The sequence below is a fragment of the Pipistrellus kuhlii genome, unplaced genomic scaffold (genome assembly GCF_014108245.1).
Source record: "Pipistrellus kuhlii isolate mPipKuh1 unplaced genomic scaffold, mPipKuh1.p scaffold_m20_p_15, whole genome shotgun sequence".
In the NCBI taxonomy this organism is placed as follows: Eukaryota; Metazoa; Chordata; class Mammalia; order Chiroptera; family Vespertilionidae; genus Pipistrellus; species Pipistrellus kuhlii.
In genome coordinates this window covers 32,873,234-32,890,537 of record NW_023425460.1, presented here as the reverse complement: position 1 = coordinate 32,890,537, position 17,304 = coordinate 32,873,234, and the positions used below count along the sequence as shown (strand labels likewise).

Here is a 17,304-nt window from a genome sequence, read left to right as displayed (position 1 = left end):
TTTCTCTCTCATTGATGCTTCTAACACTCTCTCCCTCACCCTTCTTCTCTGTAAAAAAATATCAATAAAATATATTTTTAAAAATAAAAATATACAGTTTTACCCTAAGGATCTGAGGTTGGATCCTGGTCCAGTGCACCATAACTGATCCTGGGTCCTGGTCAGGGTGCATGCAGGGAGCAATCAATCAATGTGTCTCTCTCACATTGATGTTTCTCTCTTTGTGTCTCTCCCCATCCCATGCACTCTCTCTCTAGGATTAATGAAACAAAACATTTTAAAAAATCTAAACCAGATCATGTCCCTGCTATATATATATATATTAATATATTTTATTGATTTTTTACAGAGAGGAAGAGAAAGGGATAGAGAGCTAGAAACATCGATGAGAGAGAAACCTCAATCAGCTGCCTCCTGCACACCCCCCACCGGGGATGTGCCCGCAACCAATGTACATGCCCTTGACTGGAATCGAACCTGGGACTTTTCAGTATGCAGACCACTGAGCCAAACTGGCCTCGGCTGAGATGATATTTTCTAAAGCCAATAGGACCACTAGCTCAGCTGGGATGGGAGTGAGAGGGGGAACTTCCTAGAGGAGATGGAGCTGAAACTGAAATTTAAATGAGGCAGTAACTGCCCTTTGGTGTTGCTCAGTATTTGAGCACAGACCTATGAACCAACCACGAGGACCTGCCTGGGGTAGTGGGCTGAACCTCCAGTAGGGAGTATGCAAGAGGCAGTCAATCAATGATTCTTCCTTATCATTGATGTTTCTTTCTCCCTTCCTCTCTAAAATCAATAAAAGATATAGTTAAAATTAAATAAAAAATTTAAATGAGGCATTAACTAATTAGTAGGCAAAGAGGAATAAGAATGGTTTACAGATAAAATCATATATATTAACCTCTAAGCCTGTTTTCTTGCTTGTTTTATGAAGGTAATAGCACCTTTTTCCAAAGATTGTCATGAACAGTAAATGAGATCTCAGGTGTGAAACACCTAGCACAATGCTCAAAAAATACTTTTTTTCTTTTTTGCCTTCCACCTTCCCTATATGTAATCTAGGAGAAGGGACTCAGATTCAGAGGAAGCAAAGTGCCCTATAAAATGGGTTGTAAATCCTTTGTCCACCCAGGTAATTGGCGATTACTATGGAATCTGGCCAAGCTAGTTGTTTGGAATGAGTGACCTTAGGGGAAAAGTGGTCACAGGATTAGGGGAAACATGAATGCAAATTCATAGACAGTAGAGAGTGAAAGCAATCAAGGCAGGTAGCCCCTCTCCACCCCTCTATCTCTAATCCTCCAGCTAATCCAGTCCACTCCTGACACTCTTGAAATAATAGATAACTTCAAAGGAATCAGAAAGGGGCTAATGTATATTGAATACTGACTACATGCCTCGCACTGGGCTAGGTGACTGGGCATATATTGCCTAGTTGATTCTCACCAATTACAGAGAATAAAGCTTGAGGGTAAAGCTTGGAGTGAGGAAGTCAACTGTCTCAGGTTGCTGGCTGGTGAGGGGCAAAGATGGAATTCAACCCCAAGAATCCAATGTTCCACGTCAGGGTTCTGTTGCTCTAGGTTCCCTTTACCTCTCTAGTGAGGACCTCTGCCTGGGGGATGTAGGCAGGAGGGAGACACAGGCAGGGGATGCTGTCAAGGATACCTGTGTAACTGTGGACGACTTCAGCTCCTGCCCCCCACCCTCCCTAAAAGGTGGAAATAGGGAGGGCTGGAGTGGCGAAATCAAATAGGTAGATGAGAATGGGGGAGGCAGTATATGGCAGTGCTTACAGCTCCCTTCTCCAACACACTCCTCAGCACATGGGAGAGGTCCCCAAACCTAGGAAGGTCCTTTTCCCAATCCCCAGATCCTCACTCTCCCATAATTCCGTGCTCCCTCAGCGAAAGCTAAGGTGGAGAGAAGGGGTCTCATAAACACTTAAATCTCCACATCTGTAACCCTCCCCCAGCCAAACCAGCTGTGCAGACTGGGCAGGAGGGAACCTTCGCTATCAATCCCCCTCTAAGTAACAAAGGGAAAGAGGACCCCCTGCTCAGTCCCAACCAGAGGCCTCAGCTCAGAGCCCCAGCACCTACTCCTGCAGCCCACTCTGAAGCTTAAGGAAGAGAAGCTGGCAGCTGGGAAACCGCCCTCCCCACCCCCCCAAAAAAAAGGGAGGGGACCAATTCTCTTTTCCAGACGGCTTCCTTCCCTCCCCCGGCTAATAGGTATTTCCTGTTTATGAGGCAGCTAAGGCTAGGCTTTTGGGAAAGGATGGAGATGGAGGAGATGCAGCAGCCCCCTCCTACGGCTGGTTGGGGAGTCCTTGAGGAGTGCCTGAAGGTTGGGAGGCTCCTCCCTAGGGAAGGAGTGTTCCTTACATTGACCATCCAGATCATCCTCCCTCCCACCCCATTCCCACAGTGGCCAAAGCCCCTGCGGGTAGGGGGACACTGGCGGGGTTCTCGCCAACCTCCAGACCCTCAAAGAAGAGCAGCTTTCAGGGGAGGGACGGGGGAGGGGAGGTGGGAGACGGGAGGTGGGGTGGGGGTGGCGGAGGCTGGAGGGAGAAGTGGGGAAGGGAGGAGAGTGTCTTGACTGATGAGTCAGAGCCTGCTAGAGAGGGAAGGACAGCCTGCTGATTCCCACCTCCCCGGTCCGACCCAGCGGTCATTCCTCGGCCCCCTCCCCCCAGGAAAGCGCTGATCCCGGGCCCTCAGGCGGGGGAGGGCGGGGACCCCACTTAATTAACCCTTTTAGCTCTAGTCCCAATTGGTTTAGCAGGCCAGGGAGGGTGGTTTAATGTAGGGAGGAGGCGAGGTGAAGGGTTGCCACAAGAATTAGGATAATGCTTCTTTTCTTCACCCGGGTTGAACGGGGGCGCTTGACTAGGGGCCCCCAGAGTAAGACTGGGGTCTCAGCAGGGAGCACGGCGGGGGGGCTGGTCATCAGTCTCCTCTCCCAGTTTGCGGCTGGGGTGGAGAGAGAGCTACACCTCGCAGCCCACCCCGCCTGCGCCTCCCCCCCCCCTCCGATCCCGCTCCCGCTCCCGCTCCGGCTCCGGCTCGTCACGACTCCCGCCTCGGCGGCGCGCCGGGAGGACCGACACGGAGTGTGGAGCTTCGCCTTTAGTCCCTCCCCCTCGCTCTGCCTCGCTCTCCGGGGTCTCTGCCTCCGTCTCCTTTTTTAAAAGCTGCGTCACATGCCTGCCTCCCCCGAGCGCGCCGGGCCCCCAGCCGCCCGCCCGCCCGCCGCGCGGCGCACGCACGTCGCCGCTCGCTGCGCGCCCGTCGGGTCACTTTGACACGCTCTCCCCGCCCACCGGCGGGCGATTAGCATATTAATGAGGCCCGGCCCCGCCCCGCCCGCGCCGGAGAGCGGGCGCCGGAGATAGCGGGCGGGAGGGAGGGCGGAGAGCGAGAGGGAGCGCGAGGGGGCGAGCGGCGGCGGCGGCGGCGGCGGCGGCGGCGGCGGAGCGCACGGACACGCACACGCGCGCACACGGACACACACTCGGAGGACGCACGCCCGCGCGCACACACACGCCGCGGCAGCTCGCCTTCCCGCCCGGCTTCCTTCCTGCCTGCTCCGCGCCTGACAGGCTCCGCGCCGCAGCCAGTGCCCGCCCGCACCGGGCCGGGGCCGAGGCCGAGGCCGGGCCTGGCGGGGCCGGCGGCGAGGGCAGCAGGGGCCGCGGGCGGCGGCGGCGGCTCATGCCCGGCCTGTCCCCGCGCGGGGCGGGCACCGTGACTCGGCTGGGCCCCCGGCGGCGGGCGATGTGAAGATGTCAGTGGGCTGTGCCTGTCCTGGTGAGTGAGGCGCACGGCCGCCCGGCCCCTCCCTCACCCTCTGCGGGCCCCTCACCCCTTGTTTTGGCGAGAACTTGTGTGGGGGGCGTCGATGGCATGGCGGAGGCAGGGGCTGTGAGGGGCGTGCGGGGCTTTGGTCTCGGGGAGGGGCTTCCCCAACTGGGTAAATGCGCAGCAGCCTGGAGGCTCGGGGGAGGGGATGCTAGGGTTTGGGGGTAGCTTGTGTGTAGGGTTTTTTTTTTGTTTTTTGTTTTTTTTAGGGGGGGATTACTTGGGGAGGGGTTGGGGGGGCTGAAATTCCCAGAATTCCAGGGTGTTAGCCAATCAGAAGTGAGTCTGGACTTTTGACCCCCCCCCTTCAGGTCATCATAGAGTTTCGATTGGCTGGTTTGGGTTGCCCCCCCCTCTCCCTGCTGCCTATTCCCTCTGAAGATCCTGTGACACCCCCCTCCAGGCAGTTTCTGAGCACCGTGTTGGGGTGGAGGGGTTAATGGGGGCCCATCTTCCCCCCTTCAAAATCTCCTGCCTGTTGCCAGGGAAGGCTGGCCATCCTGAGGGACAGGAGGTATTCCTGGGGGAGGGGGGCTGATAATTGGGCCCTGGGGCCAGCACGCCCGCCCTCGTGAGAGTGGGAATGTGGAGCCCCAGGCAGAATAGGAACTAGAAGTGATTTGTGAGAGCTGGAGTTGAAGAGAGCAATGCTTGAACCCAAAATAAGAATTTGAGAAAGAACTTAGGGTCAGATGCCTGCCTCCCCAAAACACTGCTCTTGCCAAGGACAGCCTGGACCTGAGTTCTGTCCTGGGGAGGGAAGGCTCCCCTTCACTGCCAGGGGGGGGAGAGAGGCGATGTGACTGGAGAGGCAGTCTTCAGAGGGCCTCGAACACTGTCCACATCCCCAGGACACCTCAGGACCCTGGGTTCTTGAGCTATTTGCAGGACCCCCTCCTGTCCCAGATTGGAGTTAGCTTTCTTCTGAAAGTCAGGTTTCCCCAAATCGAGTCTGGTTCGGGACCTTTGCTCCTCAGGATGCTCTGTTTTGTGGGAGGCCCATACCCCACCACCGCCCCTCCCCCGCATCCCCAAGGGAAGCTGCCAGTGAGGAAGCTTCCTTGAAAATCATGTGACCCTGGCCAAACTGGGCTGGGCACACACTTAAAGTGCCTGCTGAGGCTGATGTTTAAGGGGCCCGGGGCCCAGAAGGAGGGCTAGGAGAGCCTGAGAATCCTGGAGTATCCCCGTGTGGAGACCCTTGGCTCCTGCTGCAGAGAGTGGGGAAGAGGAGAGGAAAGAGCTTACTAAGCTGGAATCATGCCCAGTCCCCATCATTCTCCCTCCTCCCAGCTTGGTGTGCATATTTATGTGTGTATTTTCTTTATAAAGAAAATGCTGGGTGCCTTGTTTGGATCCATTCATGCTCTGAGTCCACCCCATGGTCTTGATCCTGTTGCCACACGTGAGCAGAGCAGAAACTAAGGCTCTGGACAAATTGGAGGACTGAGTCTTATATTTTGATACTTAGTTCCTACAAATAGTGGGTAGGCTACGGGTATGGAGGGGCTGTCAGGCTGGGAGTAGATGGGAGGTTGGCCCTGAAGGTGAGACAGGGTGCTTGGCCCCAGTAGAGAAGGGAGAAGGTTTCCCCCTCAGCCTCTGGTGTAGCCGCATGGGGACAGGAAGAGGACTCCAGCACCGAGACGTGGAACTGGGGGGAGGGGCATATTCAGTCGGTGCCCCAAAAGGCATGTTTCTTGTGTCTCAACCTGGTTGTGGGAGAGGGGGCAAAAGATGGCTGAGATTGGGGAATCCTTTACGGATCATGAAGTAGTCTGATGGATTGGTGCCACAGAGGATGGATGGAGGTTAAAGGAGAACCACGTGAAGAAGGGCTTGAGAGGGGCCTGGAGAATGAGAGGAGTTGGGCTGAGAGAGGGGACCAGGCTTGCATGGGTGGGTGGGTGGGAGCACATGGCTGAACACAAGGACATCGTGGCAGCCTGTACAGTCCAGGCCCAAAACAACCCTCCCCCCCCCATACACACAACACCACCCAACCTGAGCAGTCCTAGGGTGGGGGTTGAGGCGCCCTGGCAGGCCGCCCGCCTGCTGCCTGCCTGCCTGTCTGAGTCTCTCCTTTGTGCTCTGCTGTCTCCCAGCTCCTCCTCCTCCTCCTCCCCGAGCCCAGCAGAGACAGCACATGCCCCACACATGTGACTGAGGGAAGCCAGAGCACATGCAGACCCACGAACATGCACACCACAAGATACACACATACACACACTCGGCTCCCAGAGTGCTCCTGGGGTGGCGACTAGCTTCTGGGGCTTTGGTCAGGAGCAGGTAGACCCTCTGCTAAGGGGCATCACCCTGGCCAGGGCAGGTTGCTGAAGGGGCCAGGGCCTGTCTGGGGCAGCATGTGGCTCAGAAGGGTTAAGGCAGGGAGGGAGAGGGGGAGGGGAGGAGAGAGCAGTGGTGGCGGCTGGGAGCCAGGAGAGGAGGATGGCAGAGCGCCAGGCCAACGGGAGGCCGGGCACAGACAAAGGAAGGGGGGCAGGCTCACTGGAGGCCTGGGTCAGGGAGCCCCAGGGGCCCGGGCAGGGGGCAGTGCTGGTCCATTATCCTCTGGGCTGGGGCAGGCTGCTGCCCTTCAGAGTTCTCTCCTCCAGGACGGGTGCTCTCCCTCTACTCTTTCCTCATCACCTTTGTCATTCTTTGCCGCTCCCTGCTCATCCCTACCCCACATTTTAGGCCCTTCTAATTCAGAGATTCAGACTTGCTCTCTGTGGCTGGACCTCTTCTGTCCCTGAGCAAGTGAGAGAATTAAGTCAGAACATGGAGAGGCGTTGACTTGCTAGAGAAGGAACTGAGAGGGGGACCATTTTGGATGATATGCCAGAGCCTTGGTATGTCTTGGTATACAGGGGCACTTCCCCAAATTTGAGGAGGCAGACTGAGTCAGGGTTCTGAGCTCTGAACTGGAGCAGAAGCCAGAGCACATACCTGTACTCCTTTGCACGTAGACACGCATTTGGGGCCTAGAATAGACATTCCTTGGAGGGGGAATAGGAATGGCTTCAGTGCTTTAGGGCTGGGCTTGGATGAGTGAGGTTAGAAATCCAGGATTCCAGCTCAGGCCCTCCTGTCTGTTCTAGTTAGGGTGGTATTTGGCTCTGGGTGCTGTTAGGATTTCTTGAGGTACTGCCTGTGAATGCACTTTGGAAAGTTTAAAGGCACCACACAAATGACAGGAATTGTCAGTGGGGGGAGGAGTGTGGTTATCCCAGAGTTGAATGGCAAATTTGGGAGTCAATGGGAATGTCTCGAATCCTGGTGCGGGCAGTATTCTGCTGGGTCTGGCTGAATGTCACAGATTTCTTCGATGTTTGTGAAAGCCGGGGATGTTTGTGAAAGCCGGGCGTGTCGCGGCCAGGCTGTGACGGAGAGTGCCGCGCAGGTTTCAGGAAGTGTGGTTTATGGGGTTCAACCCCCAATAACAAATGGTCAGTACATGTACGTAATAGTCTGTCACAAGTCCAGGAGGTATATAATGCACTTTTGGTGTGTATATTTAGGGTTAGGGGAATATGTGTCACTAGTCCCAGTGTGTATGGAAGTCAGGGTCTTTAATAGACTATGTATGAGCATCTTGGGTTTGGGTTTATTTGGGTTTGAGGTATAGCAGTGGTTAAAGGTGTGTATCAGGTGGGCATCAGGTACTGATTTATGTGAAAGTGAGATGTGTTATGTATGTGTGGAGGATGTTCACAGAGCCGGGGGCAGTATTATTTCTGCACAGTCGACTGGTGTGTGTGTCGTGGGACTGTGGGTGAAGGTGGTGGGGGTGGGTAGGAAACAGGGAGCAGCAACTCCACCTTCACTGAAGTAGGAGATCATACGCTGCCCCCTCTAGCGTGTGTGTGTGTGTGTGTGTGTGTGTGTGTTTCTTTTTTCCTATCTGGCCAGGGAGTAGGGTCTACCCAAGTTTTAGAAGCACCTCCTCTCTTGGGGTTACCCTTTGCCATGGAGAACAGGTTCTATTCCAGTAACTACATATCTCTTTTTTCCTGGGAGGTGGGGGAGGATTCAGCCTCAGACTAAGCCCCTCCTATAGACTCTTGGTTGGGCAAGCGTGGCTTTCCTGGCTCTGACAGGCCTTTTTCCCCTGCACCCACGTGTCTCTGGTGGTGGTGATGATGATGGTGGTAATGGAGGAGGAGGAGGAGGAAGGGGCCTCCTGCTAAGGCTGATCTCAGTCAGGGCTTGGAACCTAGCTGGGTTGGGGGCCCAGGAGCCTGGAGTGTCCTCCTCCCTCTAATCAGTGTTTACGGGCAGTAGTCAGAGTCTATCTCTGTCAAAAGTAACCCCCTGGAGTCTCCCCGGCCTGCCTGCTCTGGGATTTCACCTGGGGTGGCAGCCCAGACCGGAGAGATCACAGAGGAGCGGGAGAGGGACTTGGGGCGCCTTTGGGAGGCCGTTGGAAGATCCTGGAAGTCTCCAGAGGGGAGGGCACCCTCCTCCACGCCTGCCTGTGGCTTTGGCTGCCCTGCTCCCTCCTGAGCTGCACACCTGAGTTGGGGAGGGGTCGGTGAAACATTGCAGTTCCTGGCCCCACAGGCTCCCCTTCTGCCCAGGTCTCTGCAGGCCCAGCCTGTTTTGTTTCCATCTCTCCGTGTCCCAGTCTCTCTCCCAGTCTCTGTCTCTCTTTGTTTTTCTCAGCAGTCCTCCAGGCCTGCCTGCCTGCCTGCCTCCCTCTCTCCCCCCTCCCTTGCCCTCCCTCTTCCTCTTCCCCGGCTGGGAGGGGGCGGGGCCGGTGGGGGCAGCTCCACCCTCCGCCCGCCCTGGGGCCTCATTCTGAGAGAGGCTCCGAGAGCGAGCTGGGAGGGAGGGAGGGAGGGAAAGAAAGGGAGGAAAGGCTGTGAGCTGGTGGGCGCTGTGTGTCTGTGCGTGTGCGATTGTGAGTGTGTGTGAGTGCCGTGCGCTGCCCCTCCTGGTGCCCGGGCACAGGGGCCTGCTGGCCTGGGGAGGGCGGGTGGGCTGCTTGGAGGCAGAGGCTGCGAGAGGCGGCGGCGGGGAGAGCCGAGGAGGAGGAGGAGAGAGGAGAGAGCGGAGCAGCCATTGTTGAGGGAAACCTCGCAAACAAAGAAGGCTTCGGACTCCCCGCAGTCCCCCGCCCCCCAGGCCGGCCCCCCGGCCCCCGGCCCAGTGGCCATTATAACTTTCCCCCGGGGCTGCGGCCGCCACGGGGCAGGCCCAGGCAGTGCGTGCGAGTCTTTGTGCGGCCCGCAGAGTGGAGCTCCCAGCCAGGCCTGCCCGTCCCACTTGGGACATGAGCGGCTGAAGTTGGCCCCCCTTCAGCCCTCACCCCTGCCAGAGCCCTGGTGGGCTGCCAGTTTCTCCCCGCACCTCTCTTGGGCCCCTCAGTTCTCCCAGGTAAGTCTGAGCGCCCTGCAAGCCTGTAGGGGGTGGGTAGAAGGTGCTGGGTCTGGCCCTGGCCTGGTATGCTGGCTGGGGAAGAGGTGCCTCCACTCAGAGAGGCCAGGGCTCCCCGGCCTGCTGACCTCTGGTCAGCCCCAAAGGGAGGGAGCCTGCCCTCAAGTCAGGCCGGTTACCATGGAAATGCCCAGCTGGAGGTGCCCCCCTCAGCCCTAAGATGCAGCTTCCATCCTGAGAAAACTTTACTAGTTCCTGGCTCTTCCTTTCTCCTCCTTCCTAAGGTTTCCCAGATTGCTAGAGATGGGAAGGGGCTATGTTTGACTCCAAGACTGGATGACACGTCCCTTTCATCCCCACCCCCACCCCCTCTTTGCTCCCTCTACCCCTGCTGCTGGGGACAGGCAGCAGCAGGGACAGATGGTCTGGGTGATGTTCCCTCCCCTCCTCTTCTCTCTCCCAGGCCCTTGTGCTGGGGCTACTGGGAGTTGCTATGCCTCTGGGGAGGTGCTGAGTTTTTGTGTCCATTCACTGGAGGTGTAAATAGAGTCCACCGACCTTTTGAATTTTTCCTCTTTAGTGCCTGTCAGTGTGCTAGTGAGAGAAATTGAAGTTCTGAAACTTTTTCCAGAATTAAAGAGGAACCCAGGTGTCCTGCCTCCCTTCTTTTTAGGATCTTGAGCTGACACATTTCTCCAAGTGGCCCTGGGACTAAGGGCAAGAGCAGTGATGCTTTTGGGGGGAAGGGTGGGCCTAGTTAAGGCCTGGCCTGCCCGTGGTGAGCTGTGTGAGTTTGGGCTTCCTACGTGGCTTTGGTCTACCTGTCTGTGGAGTGGGAAGACTTGGGGCTGGGTGGGACTGTCCCTTTTCTTGAGGACACAGGCTCATTCAGTTCAGACAGGCATGTAAAGGCTGTGTGTGCTGTGATGGGAACATACGGACGTGGCCTGTGTGAGCTCATGCATGGGGCGAGGGCCTGTTTTGGGCATCCTGATCCTGCCTGGGGCTGCTGGATCCAGCCCTTGGTAGGCATGTTGGGGCGAGCTGAGGGTAGAAAGCCTGCTAGGCAAGATGAGGCACATATGTGTGCAGGCATACACAGGCTCTGACTCTTGGCTTCTTCAGGGACTGTATCGTGTAGGCCCTTCTGGGACCCCACTTTTGCCTGTATTGTGAGGAAGATCCCTGGGGAGAGAATTAAATGACACGTTGGCACAGGGTCTTCCTTTGTCTCTTCCCCCTAAGGACAAAGTAGATTTTGTGTCTAAATTGAGGAGGAGGCTCAGACACAACCAGTACAGCTACCCTCCCAAATGTAGTCAAGTCTGGGGACGAGGAAGTACCTGTAACTGGGGTCAGGACCTTTGGAGTGGTGCCTCAGTTTCCCCTCATCTTGTAGGGAGAGGGAAAGTAGCATTGCAGGGGCACCTGGCTCATACTCAACTATGAATATAACACATCTTCCAGTTAGGTAGAATAGTTCACTAGGCACCAGTGCTGCTGGGTGAGGTGGAGAGGAGACGTATGCAGGAGCACAGATACAAGCAGAGATCCCTGTCTAGTTACCACCTGCCTCTTAGATGGAGCCTCCTGGAAGCTAGTCCTAGGCCTCCTCTTTTCCTTTTGTAAGTTGAGCAAGATTCAGTGACTGTAAGTCTCAAAGGCAAAATGGGTTGAGGTTTTGGGTTTCTGGTTTGGAGACAATACCAGGTTGGTGGTAGGTGTGAGGGAGGGGGCTGGCTGATAAGGGAGTGGCCGTTGGAGGGGGGTGGGACAGAAGGCCCAAGTGGTTATCTGGTCTTCAGCACCCAGCAGGCACCCACCCCCCTTTATCTTTCCATCCCCTGCCCTCCTGAGACCCTGGCTGTGGAGGAGGGGCAGGGAGTTGGCCAGATTCCCTTTCTTTCTCCCACAACTTGCTCTTCAGAGGGAACAGAAAGGTAAAAATACTGCCAGATATGGGAATAATCAGAAGATCTGGGCTCAAATCCTAGCTTTATGATCTTGGCAAATCCCCTTGAGCTTTCAATTGCCTAGTCTGTAAAATGGGAATGTTACCGTTGACCCTGCTACTTCACACCGTGATTGTGATGATTGAACAAAATAATGTAGTTGAAAAGGGGGTTTATCAAAATTAGGTTGTAATGTTTGGATATTTATTTATTCTATGGTATTGACATTTCTTCCCAGTTTCAATTTTATCATCCAGGCCTCAGTCACATGGAGAAATAAGGTCTTGGATATTGGGCCTGGGTACTTCTAGTTTCTTAATAAAATAAGATTGGAACCAGATTTAAAAGCAGAGATAGATACTTCCTAGGGTAGTCCCCCTCCCTTGGTTCACTGTCCACACAGTCTAGCAAACTTTAGGAAAGCTCCTAAGGGGCATTCTTCCTTTCCATTCTAGGTTGTTCCTCAAAGTCATTCAAGCTGTACTCACCGAAGGAGCCCCCGAACGGCAACGCCTTCCCTCCCTTCCATCCCGGCACCATGCTAGATCGGGATGTGGGGTGAGTTTTGTTCACTTCTCATCCCTTCTCCAGATGGAATCCTGCCTGAAAGGGGGAGGGAGTGACATCTCCCAATAATTCCTGTCTTCCACCCCCATTCTCATAGCCTCTTCCCTTACACAGCCCAACTCCCATGTACCCACCTACATACCTGGAGCCTGGGATTGGGTAAGTGGAGTCCAATGGGGTGGGAGGTACTTCCTATTACATGGGTGAAGGCAGAGGTGGGGGTGGGGAGGAGGCACTGCTCCTACTAACTTCTCTTCTACACTTACCCCAGAAGGCACACACCATATGGCAACCAAACTGACTACAGAATATTCGAGCTTAACAAACGGCTTCAGAACTGGACAGAGGTATCCAGGGGAAGGAAGAGGGTGAGGGCCATCTGGGCACCCTTGTGGGATATCTTCTGATACACACACATACCTCTCCCTGTGCTCTTAGGAGTGTGACAATCTCTGGTGGGATGCTTTCACAACTGAGTTCTTTGAGGATGATGCCATGCTAACCATCACTTTCTGTCTGGAGGATGGACCAAAGAGATACAGTGAGTGGCCTCTGAGGGTTCTGCCAGTTCTGCTGTGGGAGTGTGTACCTCCTGTGTCCTTCTAAGGTCTGGGAGTGGATATTTGTCTCAGGTTATCTGTTTTGGCAGGGGTGGCATCTGCCTGACCCCTTTTGAGGTCCTTCTATTCTAAAGAGTTTTTCCCATCTCTGCAGCCATTGGCCGGACCCTGATCCCACGCTACTTCCGCAGCATCTTTGAGGGTGGTGCTACAGAGCTGTACTATGTGCTTAAGCACCCCAAGGAGGCATTCCACAGCAACTTTGTGTCCCTCGACTGTGACCAGGGCAGCATGGTGACCCAGCACGGCAAACCCATGTTCACCCAGGTCAGCAATCCAGCTGGATGTGGAATGCTGAAGCACCTGAGTTTGATTTCCTTCCTCTTTCCCAAAATGTACTCTGCTCTTCCCCAAGGAGGCATAATGGGAAGTGATCAGACAAGAAGGGAGGGCAGGTGTACTGCAGCATTGAGCAGGCATTTACTAAGTTGGTACATGACGACTATTCTAGGCCACGGTGGTATATACACTAAGTGAACAAGAGCCTGCCTTCATAGGAAGCTTAAAGCAGATGAGTGTATCACTAGCTACATGGGAGAAGACAGGATCAGTTAAACATTTCTACCATGTATGTGTTCTGTGTAAGGGTCAAGGGTGTGACAGGTATGTGAGGAGATAGTCCATGTCAATTACCCAGATTCAGGTGCAGGTTGCAGAAGTATATGCAGGAGGGAGTTATGAGCAAATGGGAGAACAGGTATACTTCCAGGTATGGGGTGGGGGCAGAGCTGTGACAACCTTGTCTCCAGGTATGTGTGGAGGGGCGGTTGTACCTGGAGTTCATGTTTGATGACATGATGCGGATAAAGACGTGGCACTTCAGCATCCGGCAGCACCGGGAGCTCATCCCCCGCAGCATCCTTGCCATGCATGTGAGTGTGGGCAGAACCCAAGACAGGGGGAAGGCAGACAGTGGGAGGGATGGAATAAGGTCTGCCATTTCTTGTCAGTGACCTACCTGAGAGGGTTAGAGTTTCTCCACCTAAAAAAATTATTGATTCCGCAACCAGTTTGGCTCAGTGGATAGAGCATCAGCCTGCAGACTGAAAGGTCCCAGGTTTGATTCTGGTCAAAAGCATGTACGTTGGTTGTGGGCACATCCCCAGTAGGGAGTGTGCAGGAGGCAGCTGATCAGTGTTTCTAACTATCTCCCTCCCTCCCTCTCTGTAAAAAAATCAATATATTTTAAAAGATTATTGAATACTAGCCCTTCTTTTTCAGGAGTGTCACAGGCTCAGATGATAGGGCAGGAGAGCAGATGCATCCCAAGTGCTAGTATTCTTGTCTTTCTCCGCCTCTAGGCCCAGGACCCCCAGATGTTGGATCAGCTCTCCAAAAATATCACACGCTGTGGGCTGTCCAATTCCACTCTCAACTACCTCCGAGTGAGTCTGCTCGCCTAGTCTCTGGCCTATTCCACTTGGTCTCAGTTCCATGTCCCTCCCCTGAAAAGCCCGCTTCTGATCTCCCTACAGCTCTGTGTGATACTCGAGCCCATGCAGGAGCTCATGTCCCGCCACAAGACCTACAGCCTCAGCCCTCGCGACTGCCTCAAGACCTGCCTTTTCCAGAAGTGGCAGCGTATGGTGGCACCCCCCGGTGAGTGCCTTGCACCTGTACCTGTTCTTACCAGGATCTGATGCCATCCTCCAAGGCTGTTTCTTCTCATGAAGCCCTTGTCTTGGCCCTGGGTCTGCAAGATTGGGATCAGGCTAGGCTCAGGCTCCTTAGGAGCCAGAATAGGGAGCCAGGGGCACAGAACCCTGCCCCACCTGAGTTTCCTTTTTCTGGCACAGCGGAGCCCGCCCGGCAGCAGCCCAGCAAACGGCGGAAACGGAAGATGTCAGGGGGCAGCACCATGAGCTCGGGGGGTGGCAATACCAACAACAGCAACAGCAAGAAGAAAAGCCCAGCCAGCACCTTCGCCCTCTCCAGCCAGGTACCTGTAAGCATCTCGGCTTTCTTCTCTCTTCTGGGCTGCCCCACTGCTGACCCTGACCCTTGACCCTGTCCCATTGTGAGCACACTAGTGGACATAGAAGCACAGACGGTTTTTACCAGTGTACTCTGCCAGCATGGCTGACACTTATCACTGATGATAGTCCTTGTTAGTCACATGCACAGTTGTGGTCACACAGACTCAGACAGAACAATACAGATATAAAGGGGACAGAGTCAGCCATGATAACATACGGACGTTCAGGACAGACAGCTTAGGGACACACAGACCATCAGAGACATGCACATTCACATTGATAGAGGGCCATGCAGCCGCAATACGTGTGAATCTACCACACACCGACATGCACATGCACATTCTTTCCCTATTGGTGTTTTTTATCTGATCCCTCTCCCACATGTGGACAGAAGTTTAGGAGCCACCTAAAATGGGAGGGAGGTGGAATAGGGAGCCAGGGGAGTAAATTGACTTTCCAGATCCTAGTGGATGTGGGTTAAAGGGTGTGATGTTCCGCAGTCCTTCAGTGGGAAAGATTCTGAGGGATAGAGGAGTCGATGTCTGAAATTGGGGTATGAGAAGGGGGCGGAGGGGGTGGGGTTTCTTGGGTGGGTATTGGGGTTCTGGGGGTTTCTGCCGCCCTGGGTCGGGCGAGCCCCTGCCCCGATTATGTTTGGGGACCTCCGCCACTCTCAGGATGTGATGGTGGTGGGGGAGCCCACCCTGATGGGCGGGGAGTTCGGGGACGAGGACGAGAGGCTCATCACCCGGCTGGAGAATACCCAGTTTGACGCGGCCAACGGCATTGACGACGAGGACAGCTTTAACAACTCCCCTGCCCTGGGCGCCAACAGCCCCTGGAACAGCAAGCCTCCCTCCAGCCAAGAGAGCAAATCGGAGAACCCCACGTCACAAGCCTCCCAGTAAAGGCCTCCTCACCAGGGCCACGCAGCGCTCTGCCCACCTGCCCCACCCCTCGAAGCCCCAGGGAGCAGAAGACAGAATGAAGAGACTGAGCATCTGAAATGGGCAGCCTTCATCCACCCACTTCAGGGAGGAACTGGACTCGCTGGGGGCAGGTGCCAAGCTTTGCCCCCTAGTGGCCCTGGGCTGGGCCTGGCCTCTTCAGAGCCTTTTGGGGGAAGGAGGGTACTCATGTGGATGCCTACCAGGACCCTGGGCCTCTGAGAAATGTTCTGAACACCCCCAGAGCATTTGCCTCCATCTTCACCCCAGGTTCTGGGTCCCCCATCCTCCTGACTCTGCCCCCTTCAAGCCTGGGGTTGTCTGTACCCACAGCTCCTAGGGACTTAAATGTATGGAGCTTGGTTGAGCACCCCTCCCCCAGGCCCTTCACCCAGGTGGCTGGTAATAGGGGGGTAAAACTCTTGAGCCCCTCCCTTTTACCACCTCCCAGCTTCACGTTTTTTTTAAAAAAAATAATATTATTAAAAATGTAAGTTTAAAAAAAAAATCACTCATGTCCCCCCTCTTCCCCTTATTAGAAGTCCAGCTACCTCCCTATTCCTGGCAGATGGGGGGCTTAGGGTCCAGGTGGAGGTGAGTGTGGGGGTTACACATCATTTTATATAGTTTAAGAGCTTCAGACCAAGGAGACACTTTGCCATCTCTCTTCCCTTTTCCTCGGGGGTGACTGGAGTTGGGGAAGGCATGCCATGGGGCAGGGGGCCATTGGTGGCCTCACCTTTGTAACAGCTCACAGCTGTTGTCCGTCTCCCCATCCTCCAGGAGTCTGGCCTGCCCTTCTAGTGCTTGTGAGTCCCTCAAACCCAGCCCCCTCCCCCCATGATGTGTACTCTTTACAAGCCCTCCACTAGAGCAGCTGCCTTGGATGGGAGGAGGGGAGGCGCCCTCCCTTAGGGAGTGTGGCGGGAAGGGAGCAGCCTTGTTTGTCACTGTGTTTTTTGTTTTGTCTCAGTTTGGCAGGCATGGGATAGGGGAGGGGTTCACCCATATTCTCCAGTGCTTTCTTCCTCCAATCCCTCAAATTTTGTATCTAATCCTCCCCTGCCCTCCATAGAGGAGCCACTGAGGATGTCCCAGCTCTAAGCTCACCAGGGAGGAATAGGCCTCTGTTCGCCAGCTGAAGTAGAGGATCTTCATCTCCCAATACCCTCCAGCTCCTGGTCTCATAGAAGGAAGGGGAAGGCTCCAGGATCCTCAGTTCTCTTTCAGTTGGACATGTGGAAGCTCTGAGCCCAGTTTGAGGCCAAAAGCAGGATCCTATGAGTGTGGGCCCAGCTCTGCCTTTTCCCACTTACAGTTCCAGAAGTGTTAGTACCACACTCTTCCCTACTCTTCCTTCTGGATTCTGGGGCCCTTTACACCCTGATTCCTTCACTCTAGCTGCCACTGTTGTAAGGGTATTGTGCCAGGAGCTGAGGGAAGGGGGTGGGGAAGGTGAATGTCCCACCCTAACTGTAATGCCTTTTTTTTTTTTTTTTTTTTTTTTTTTTTGGCCATTTGAGTCATGTATGGTACAGATCAATAAAGAGACTTTTGGGTTTGAGCGTGTCTTGGTTGGTCATTGGTGCCCAAAATGACTGCCCAAAGCAGTCTTTTTCCCTCCTTTCTGTAGTCCTAAAACCAGTCACTGGGGAAGAGGTATGAATTGGACTGTGAATTCTCTTTTACTCCCACCTCATATTTTCCCTCATCATTCTGGTGTTGCTTTTCATGTATCCCATTATGGCCCCTTGTCCCTCAAAAGTTGACTCCCCATTCCGCCTCCCCCACCCAGCTGTTCCTCACTCCTGTCTTGGGGTTGCCAGAAAGGTGGCCCTGAGGCAGGGTTCCTGGGATATCCTCCCCTGGATTAGGCTATTGGGGGTAGGATTGAGAACGGAGTCTGAAGGAGTTTTGGGTGGTTGGAGTTCATGGGAGGCGCAGTCAGTGAGATTCAGGTCACTACTAGGGAGGCCAACCAGCCCAGCTGT

At 54.7% G+C, this 17,304-nt stretch overlaps 1 protein-coding gene across 6 annotated transcripts; it reads left to right on the top strand.

Annotated features, from left to right (window-relative positions):
* Window positions 1-3,435: 3,435 nt before the first annotated feature.
* LDB1 (LIM domain binding 1) lies at window positions 3,436-16,877 on the top strand. Of its 6 annotated transcripts, none has more exons than XM_036437920.2 (11): window positions 3,436-3,821; window positions 11,659-11,761; window positions 11,885-11,929; window positions 12,042-12,117; window positions 12,209-12,311; window positions 12,485-12,657; window positions 13,140-13,262; window positions 13,692-13,775; window positions 13,866-13,989; window positions 14,187-14,329; window positions 15,044-16,877. In XM_036437920.2, exons 1-11 carry the CDS (start codon window positions 3,797-3,799, stop codon window positions 15,272-15,274), a joined length of 1,230 nt encoding a protein of 409 aa, XP_036293813.1. In that variant the 5' UTR covers window positions 3,436-3,796; the 3' UTR covers window positions 15,275-16,877. The 6 variants fall into 6 exon arrangements, with proteins under 6 accessions (XP_036293813.1, XP_036293808.1, XP_036293809.1 ...); XM_036437915.2 differs by having other exon boundaries at window positions 3,520-3,821; window positions 14,187-14,335; XM_036437916.2 differs by having other exon boundaries at window positions 3,521-3,821; window positions 12,045-12,117; window positions 14,187-14,335.
* Window positions 16,878-17,304: the final 427 nt, after the last annotated feature.